The sequence below is a fragment of the Epinephelus moara genome, chromosome 6 (assembly GCF_006386435.1).
Source record: "Epinephelus moara isolate mb chromosome 6, YSFRI_EMoa_1.0, whole genome shotgun sequence".
Classification (NCBI taxonomy): Eukaryota; Metazoa; Chordata; class Actinopteri; order Perciformes; family Serranidae; genus Epinephelus; species Epinephelus moara.
This window is the reverse complement of record NC_065511.1, coordinates 9,229,631-9,239,679: the sequence shown is the minus strand read 5'-3', so window position 1 is coordinate 9,239,679 and position 10,049 is coordinate 9,229,631. Positions and strand designations below refer to the sequence as shown.

The 10,049-nt window shown below is 43.6% G+C and overlaps 1 protein-coding gene across 1 annotated transcript in view; it reads left to right on the top strand.

Annotated features, from left to right (window-relative positions):
- Nucleotides 1-10,049, top strand: part of LOC126392363 (low-density lipoprotein receptor class A domain-containing protein 4-like) — a 281,047-nt gene that overhangs the window by 142,211 nt on the left and 128,787 nt on the right. The window contains exon 3 of the mRNA XM_050047731.1: nt 3,173-3,313. Coding sequence (XP_049903688.1) covers nt 3,173-3,313 — 141 coding nt within the window. The remainder of the gene's footprint in view (nt 1-3,172; nt 3,314-10,049) is intronic.

The window sequence follows — 10,049 nt, the reverse complement described above, 5'->3', positions numbered from 1 at the left end:
TCAGTGAGACAAACATGAAAGACGTGCAGACGAGGAGCGGTCATTACGCACGACCATTACGCACGGTTGTGACGGAGCGTAGCTAATGGGTACCTGTCTGTAGGCTCTCCTCCTGTCAGTGAGACAAACATCAAAGACGTGCAGACGAGGAGCGGTCATTACGCGCATCTATTACGCACGGTTGTGAGGTGCGCAGCGGCAGATCTCACAGCACACTGTTTATAAACCAGTTTACCAGTGTAATTGCAGGAAATGTGTAGTTTTAGTTTTAGTTTAGTTAGTATAGACATTCACTCTGCCTGTTGGAGCGTCAAATTGCGGTAAAAGATGCTGTGTAAAAGACAGGCTACAACTTTTTTTCCTTGTCCCCCCCCTGGAATTATTCTCTAAAATTTTACTGTTTATTGTCCCCCCAACTATGAAATGGGATTTTCACCCCTGGACACAGACACACCACCGCAGAAGTAAAAATAACGTGCAGATTTTGTTTCCCCCCACGACTAATCGATTAGTTGAAGATTATGTGTGACTTTAGTCGACCAAGATTTTCTTTGGTTGACTACAGCCCTAGTGTCCCAATGGCTAGCTAATAGCAGCTGCTCTGATCTGAAGCTCAATTCTCAGATTGTTCTGTAAATCGTTTTCTTAGGCCCCGATCACACAGAAAAAGTTTGCAGGTTGCAAAACGTGAGGCGCACCACACTGGATTTTTTTTTTTTTATTATATTGAATGCCACTTGTAAAAAAAAAAAAAAAGTTGCTCTTTTTTATTGTTGCCAGGCAACCACCCCATCACGCTTTTACACTAACCTTATCGTGTAATCAGTCTACCAGTTTGTTTGTTTTTCCACAGTAATTAGTATCTACTTCCTAAAATGTTGAGGCAGAGGGTACTTGCTGTATCTCTGGTTTAGGGTGAGAGGCTGTCAGCAAATAGTTTGTTGGGCACAGAGAAACAGAGATCTGTGTTGGAACATGAGACCCTAAAAAAGAGGGTGGATCACGGGGCAGTACCACCAGTTGGTCCAGGAGCTTCGCCTCAATGATGGCCATTTCCAGGCATATTTTGGGATGACTCAGGGGCAGTTTGACAACCTGCTGTCTATCGTTGTGCCGTATTCACCTTATTTTCAAACACGGAAGTAAATAGTGATCAACTTCCGTTTTTTTGTGCGTGACTTCCGGTCAGCCACTTTCCCTCATGCTTTCCCTTACCGGAGCTAACAGTGCAAGCTATTTTTTTTTCTTCAATTTTCAGTTGTTTATGTTAGTCAATCAGTTAGTTAGTTAGTTAGTTAGTCTGTGTATTTTGTATAACGTTAGATAACTGTGCCCACGTTTCCGTTATAACGGAAATTTATTCCCTCTAAACGCGAATAAATCGCACGTCAATCATAAACTATGAACCAAAAAAGCACAATCTATCCCGAGTGAGACAAATTGCTTGATCCCCGTCTCCAGTGTACCAGCAGAGAACCTGCAGAACCGAATCAGCGAAAAAACACACCGGGCTAAGCCTCTCTACCTGAGCAGCTGAAGCGGCGGCTCGCACCCTCGACACACAGACGGTGCTTCTGCATGCCAGCCAAACATGTGCGCAACTGTGAGAAATAAATACAGTATGTGTACGCTGCTTTTCTATCTTTTTTTCCCTTTTCTTTCTTTCTTTCTGTCAGCGACATACACTCCTAACACAGGATGGGTTGTTTTAATTGACTGAGTTGATTATTAAGCCATAGTGATGCGCGGATCCGCTCTGATAGCACCTGAATCAGCATGTACGCATCAACCATCCAGCCGTTACAACATAATTGAGCTAGCAAAGCAGTTTTGTGTTGCTATGTGTGGTATTTATTCAGTTTTGGGAAATCACAATGTCTAGAAAGCATCAGTGGCTGCAGCTGACAGGGACAGCTAACGTTAACACTAGCAGCAAAGCTAACATCAGGATCATCATCCGTTAAAAGCCTCCCGTTGTCGGATACGACATGAAACTACTCCAGTTAGCTCAATCATGTTGTAACTAAGACATCCACTGGAGAAAATATTTTTTTCACGGGCCACTTTGTGAGTTTAGTGAGTTATTACAGACACGGCTAACGGCTAACAGCTAACGGTTAGCCCAGCTAATCTACGATAACGTTGTTATTAATTACAAACAGAGAAAATACTAATGTTTGTTCAGTCATTGTGTTTATAGACTTTACAAACATCAGATTAGTCTAAACGGTGATACAGTGACGTGAAAAATGTGATATATACATATATATAGCTAAACTCAGCAAGGTAAACAACAAGGCGATTCCCATTTACACAGTGGTAAGAGTGCTGGACCGGAAGTGTCGCACAAAAAAACGGAAGCTGGCTGCGTTCTGTTTTGCCTCTGTGTTTCCGTGAAAAATAAGGTGGATAGCTCTGGGTATCCAGCAACCGCTACCACCAGTTTCTCCTCCATTACTTATCAACTGTAAACTTGTTGTCGTGACCACCACAGAAGGCCCGCCTCTCAAATCATCCGATTGGACAATAGGAAAAAAGATGATGGAAAAAGAGATGACGTGGGGCGCAGAAACGCAAGGCACGTCACATTGAAAAACTGCAAGCAAATAACTTCATTCTTTTTAAAAACGGCTACAGAAAGGTGCCTTCAGCTGCTATAACTCTTTCTGTGTGATTGGGGCCTAATTCTTAAGATCAAGCCACATTAATTTCAGGTTTGAATTAGAACCTCCAGTCAGACCACCCCATTTCTGGGTTTAACCCCACCCATTCCTGACTTAAACTCCACCCACCTCCAGTTTAAACCCCACCCATTCCAAGTACAGATTGAATTCAGATTTAGTTGGCTGCGCAGATACAAATAATGGTGTTACTCCCTCATCCCTAACTGTTAGCGCAGTTCCAGCTCAGACTTTGAATCATATATGCTCTGAATGTAATATACAGCTCCTGTAAAAGCAATGATGACATACAGTACAGACCTTGAATAAACAAAACATTTTGCTTTGTTAGGTTGGAATGTTGAACAACAAGTACAATAGTTGCTTCAACCCTGGTGTTCAGACATTGAACGCAGCTCTATTCAGCAGACTTAACGATTGCAATAGTTGTGCTAAGAAATGTTTCTTCTCTTTTTCCTTGTCCCGCTACCCTCCCTTCCCCGGTTGTACAGAGTGCAAGTTCCACTGCACCAATGGGAATTGTTTGCGTCTGGGCTCGCTGATCTGCAACCAGCTGAATAACTGTGGGGACAACAGCGATGAGGAGAACTGCCCCGTGGTCACCCAGCACCCTCCACCGGGCATCTTCAACTGTGAGTGCTGCAGGGTGCTCTACCTCTGTGCCTCCCTCTCTGTACCTCACACCATCACACAACACAGATACATACTGACTCACATTTCTTTCCTCACTCATTCTCCTCCTTGTCTGTCCTCTCTGCTGCTTTCAGTTTTGTTTCTCCCTGGGGTGTCTTTGTTAATCCCCACTGAGCATATATGCTGCGGGTGGGCGTGGTACTGCAAACCAGCTTTCAATTGAGTATAATGAGTTTTATAGGATCAAACTTTTGTGGCATGTAGATTCAAAAAGTAGTGAACTCCTGCACATCATCAGCACCAAACAGACTAATGAAGCTACATTTTGATCATAAACCTTCATCGGGCATTAAACAAACAACACAATAACCATTACTTTTATAACAGCCGCAGGCTATAGAGTCGCGAAAGGAGTCGGATCACAGGAACATTTGAAAAGATTTGAGACGTTCAATAGTACAATTAAAATCTATGATGAGGAAAAAACAGGGGAAAGGTAGTACAAAAATAAGTTAAACTGATGCGAAATGTTAAAAAAGTTTTCAGCACTCAGTCATGTCCTCATTAGAATTAATTGGCCTATGCACATGTGTGCAAAAACAGTCCTAACCAGAAGAAGGGCAGCAATGGTCACAGAACAGATAAGCTTCCACTTTATCATATGTAGCAATTTAAACTGACCGATGTGTCGTTTGTGTCCTACTACGCTGGGTGTACATAAATCCATTAATACTAAAAAAGGAGAACACATTTTCTTTTTGTATACTTCACATAAAGCCTACTACTTCTACAACAAATAATGTTTGTCCATCTTCTGTCCTGTTAGCACCACCTAGGATGGTGACATGTTACCCAGGTCAGATTATGTGATGATTGGATAAATGAAGACTTCAGTCGAGTTTCAGATGTATCACGTCTCACATGTATTCCCAGTCAAGTCCAAATTATACTGTACGCATCTGCATGTTCTGGAGGATCTGAGTGAAGCAAATGTCTTCATCTGTCCCCGTTTGTGAGGGTCCACAGGAACTGTCCTCCTCGTGCATCCTCCTTCTGTATGGGACTTGTTTGACTATTTCTGTAGACAAACGTGCAAGCATGTCTGTGTATATATTCACCCAATATAGTAAAAACAGAGCCATATGCACGCTTGCTGTCTGTGCCTGTTTAAGAGTATGTCCAGTCCTGAAGTAACTGTTTTAAACCCTCAAAACCTCCCATATGGAGGGGGTCAGGGTGGATGTATGGATATTCAGAGTGTTGCACTCTGATGCCATGGACTGTAGTTTGCATTCTGTCTCTACCTGACAGGACCTGACCTGTCTAGCAACAGTCACAATGGTTTCTTTTAACCCTGACTGCAGCCTTCCCTTCACTCAAGCCCCATTTCCACCAATCACGTTTGGTATGGTACCTTTGGAACAAAAAAGTAACCCTTCAGACATGGTACCTTTACCCTAGGTGGGCTTAGTATCTCTACTGCAAACAGTACCCTTAAATGTGGGTGGGTCTGTTGCCACTCACTGCTCCATCCAGCACTCACTGTATTTCCTCATTACTGGTGACAGAGATGGAAGCCTGCACCTCGTTTATCGTCCACAGAACTAGGCTGCACGCAGACATTTTCAGAACAAAAAAAAACAGGCTGCAGTGAGAGTCTGTCTCCACAGGATATTTAAAAAGGCAAGCTCGGGGGTTTAGTGTTGCCGGAGACCTCGGGTATGACGCTCCATGATGCTCAGAGTGAGGATTAGAATATACCAAAAATGGGGGCGGTACTTAATGGTTCAATTGGTACCATCCACAACTTTTCACAGTGGAAATGGAAAAGAAAGAGTAGAATCAAAAACCACTCATGGGTTTACTGTGGGTCTACAGGTGTGCATTCAATTTTATACTCTTCTGTAGCATGTACATTCAAAATTAACACATGCACTTTGTATCTATCCTTTGTTTAATAATAATAATTTGGTACTTATTATCAGTCTAATTAAACTTCTAGTTTGAAGAAATCTGAGCGTAATGTCATTTAATATTATGAATATGCAATTGCTAGTGAGAGCCTCATACAGTCCTTGGAAGTAAACACACCATAAACTGCCATAGGGAAGGACTCCTATAGAGGCAGTAAAGGATTTATTTCATATCCACCTGAAACAACTTCCTTCTCAAGTTTTTCCACCTTTCCATTTCAGTGCAGGTTTTGTTTGAATCTCTTTGCTTCTTTCATAAGCACCCCTCCACCCCTCCGCCAACCACCTCCTTTTACCTCCCGCTGAGCAGCACTGTCCAGGGAACGAGATGAGAGTGTTCCCTCGACTCGCCACGATCAATGGAAACAGAGAGAGACAGAGAGAGAGGGAGAGACGGTGAGAGAGATAGAGAGAGAGGGAGAGGGTGAAGGACACCAATGGGCTCCGATGGCTGTCTGCCAGGCCACTTTGATGTGCTGCAGCGTTCTCTTTCAACAACTTTTAGGAGGAGAGGGAAAACTTTTTACAGCAGCACTTTCATCCTTGGCTCTGTGTGTGTCTGTGTGTGTGTGTGTTTGTGTCTGGCGGGTTCCTTACCTTCCCCTCCATCTCTCCCTCCCTCCCTTACTCCCTCACCTCCCTACCTCAGATGCGCTTCACCTCTCAAACCCACCAACCTTGTTGTTTTGTAAATTTATCTTGCTTTTTTTTTCTCTTTCTGCCTGCCCTTCTTTTCCTCCACAAGGCAATAAGAACAACCTTTTTTATTATTATTTTCGGAGGGACGGGCGGGGTTTGGGGGCACTCATTTCCAATGGATAGAATCCTGAGCTGGGTACTTAAAATATTTAGCTGTCTAGAGCGAATGTTAATGTAAGTGTCTGCAGCCGGTGTTATGGGAAAGCTGTACAATGATTGTAATTTTCTGAGCCGGTGCACATTTTCTAGTGATGCCTGAGAGACAGTGAGGGAGGAAGGGAGAAAGAGAGGGATGGGTGGATGGAGAGAAGGGAGAGAGGAAAAAGAAAAAGAAAGGTCGAGATTGCCAAAAAAGAGTGGCGGGGGATTGAGAAGAGTGCAGACGGACTAAGTGGGAGAGAAAAGAGGGAGATGGAAGTGAGACAGAGGGCCAGACAGAGATGAGGAGGAAGATGGAGAGAGAGAGAAGGAAAGAGAGAGAGAGAGGGGGGGGGGGGGGGGGGGGATGAGGAGGAGAAAAAGAGGAAGAGGACAGGGACATAGAAAATGTTTCTGTGGTAATGGAGTTTGCCATCTTGTTGTAGCCGCTGGCTGTTGCCGTGGCAGTGGCAGACAGATGGATCATGAATACTGTCTAGACACACTGCAGCCTGACACACTGCATCCCCCCTGCCACCCCACACACACACACACACACACACACACACAAACACACACCTCCTAATCTAGGGCCGCTGAACTGGCTTCCCTAAATGCAATGCAGTGCTTATTAATGTTATTAATTACACCTGTGTGTTTCCTGGTGAAATGTCTGCTGGGAAAAGCATCCGTATTGAATCCAATAAAAAACAGTAAGCCTCATCCAAAACATTTTTGACCATTAAAGCTTGTTTTAAAGCCAGACTATTTAACTTTTTAAAGAAGAAAAAACACCCTCTTCTTCTTTCAAATGCAAAGATGAATTATTGAGACATAAAACACACCTTTGCGCAATACAATACATTCAGGCAGTGGTGTAATGTAACAGAACAATAATACTTTGTTACAATACTTAAGTATTAAGAATTGAGTTCTTATATTTCTGTCATCTTTCATTTTTACTCCACCACATTTCCCAAATTAAGTGTGTATCTTTACTCCAACACATTTCTGTGTATTGGAATAGAAGTATTTAACCCCAGTTTCTATGCATTTCTATGTCCTAAGGTTAGATGATTGATTAATTAAACAAGGGCAAGTGCAAAGCTCACCAGGTAGAGTGTGCACCCCATACAGGCTGAGGCCTTGGCAGCGGCCTGGGTTCATTTTCAACCTATGGCCCCTTGCTGCGTGTCATCCCGCCACGCCACCCACCACCCTCCCATACTTCATGTCTATCTTTAGCTGTACTATCAGTAAAAGGGACAATGCCCAAAAAAATAATCTTTAATTTTTTTTTTGATTTCCAGTCATAACCAGGCTGCATGTCAGATTAGATGCTACATGCGAGCGTATACATTCCACTCAACAATGAGACCGACTTCATGATGGAAATGGTGTCCCACAGCCGAAAAGGCAAGTAATGGTTAAAGGAGATAAAGATTTATGCCAGGTAAATGCGCTGTGACTGCTCCACTGCAGTGTGTCAGCCCTGGATAGTCAAAGGTTTTCCTTAGATCCTTTAAGTTGTGAGGAAGACCTTGTTTTTCCTCAGGTGTAATGTATGCCCTATTTCAAAGGTGGTGTACAGACATAAACTTCATAATCCTCAGAATTCCGAGGATTCTGCTTTTTTATTGCCAGCATTGTACTTTTAGTTTCAATACTTCATATAATAAAATTACTTTTGGTATCAAAGAGTAGGTAAAAGCAGATACTACGGGGTGCGCTGAGATGGGTGTGGCAGCGCAGCAGGAGGAGGTGTCGACAGATCCAGCTTGGCACAGTGACAGTTTTGTGCCAAAAGGCTTCGCCGAAGGTGCGCTAAAAGCTCGCCAGCTGAAACCAGGTCTACTGTCAGCGCAGGCGGAGCACAGCCGGTGTAGTGGAAGTTTGGCTGACCGGCGGACAGTGCGCACACGTCACCAAAACCTCACAGGCAGGTTTCCAGAATATCAGGCACATTAACGATGCAATAAATACCCAAAAAAACACTATTCAATGCAACTATCTGCAATCAGCACATAAATGTATCTCTATATCGACTGTCCCGTCACATCTGATGTCAGATCAAAGGGGATTGGCACCGTTTGGCACGTTTGGCACGCGTAATGGAAACCCAACCTGATTTGATTAACACAGCTGCAAACTAATGAGTTCACATCCCTCTCAGCCAACCACAAACAGCCACAGCATCAGATAGGGAGTATATATTCAGCATCTGTCATCTTAGAAAAGTCAAAAGAAAAGAAACAGAGTGAGACTGCGAGAGAGAAAGAGAGAGCGCGCGCGCACGAGAGAAACGCAACATTGATTTACAATTGTGGTGACCTCCTCCCAGGCTACCTTTGCATCATCAGCCCGTGGAGGTCTGCTCGCAGTTCCGTATATTCGGACACTGCGAGCTTGGACCTCCCGGACCAAAACATCAGTTTCCTCCTGGGAGAAGTTTGGCCGTCTGACGCTGCTGCTCTCTTCTGCCATGGCGAATTGAGTAAACTCTCATTACGCCTTCGCGCGGCGCATTTAAGGGCGAGGAGAGGGGCTCATTTGATTGGTGTGATGTGTGTAAAACCCACTCCACGCCTTCTCTCCTCCCTCTTTCCGACTTGCGCAGGTAGGAGGGACGGAGGTGGGAAAGAGGAGTAGCTGCGCCAGGCGCACGGTGTGCCAAACTTGCAAAATCCGCCTGGCCACACCCAGTTGGCGAAGCGCAGGTGCACTGCGCCTCCGCCTCACCCAGTCTGCGAAACTAGAGGCCTTTAACTCAAGTAACTAATAGGCCAGTATGACCATTAGCTAATGGTAAATATGACTTAACTGAGTTTGTCAAAGCACACTCAGTGATTTTTGGACTTTTCTCCAATTGGTCTAACATAATCCCCTAATTGTCAATTTTAGCCACAGCAGCCGCTGATCAGCAACAGTGACATGGTTTCGCTTTAAATTTGCAGTTTCAAAACATTGCATGCAGAGTCTATGGCCTAACTGAAAAGACTAAAAATGTATATTTTTAAGTTAGCCATAAAGGTCTAAAAGTTTGTTGTATTCTCAAAAAACAAAGAGCAGTGGACCGTTGTCTCTATGCTAAATTAACAAGCAAGGCAGTTATGCATATATCATAACAAAACCTTTATACTGTTGTTTACCTCGTAGCAGCCACAACAAATCGGGTGTTGAGTGGAATTGATTTTCTTTAAAAATGCTGCTGATGAGCAAACTGTGGCTTAGAACTATAGTAATACCAATTAGAAGTTAATGTTATTTTGAATCTGCATACAAAGAAAGGTACGTGTGATATTCTTAAGATACATGCATAATTCATTATTGATATTGTCAGGAGCATTCTTTGTTATAATGTGAGTTTAGATTATATTAGAAATATACAAATGGGTGACAAATTAAAAGGTAAAAACTAAGTAAATCAGTTGAGAAACCTGATGCATGGAGATGTTCCCAAAGGAGGTTCACTGAATGGTTTGATGAGTAAATGATGTGAATCATATGCTGTGGCTTTCACAATCACCAGATCACAAGGTTTTTGAATGGCATATTGGACTCACCACCATCATCAGTGTCCAGAGCACTGTACAGCTGCACTGGACACTTCATGTTGTGTTTTCCCTTTAATTTCTCATCTGTGTGTGCATGAAATCTACAGCCTCCTCTTTAAACCAGAAACACTACCTACTACAACTTGTTAACTGTGTTGAAAGCAGGCTCAGGACATCACACTGACCAGTCGTTAAGAGTACAGACTTGTGGTGTTCTTTAGTTTTCAGCTCTGCTTTCTGCCCTTTGACCTCTAAGTTCATCTTCACATAGAGAAAGAGGACTCCCCCCAGTACTGCAAGCTCAGTGCTAACATATAAGCATGCAACAGCTCAAACCTATAACCCCCCCCCCCCCCCCCCCCCACACCGCC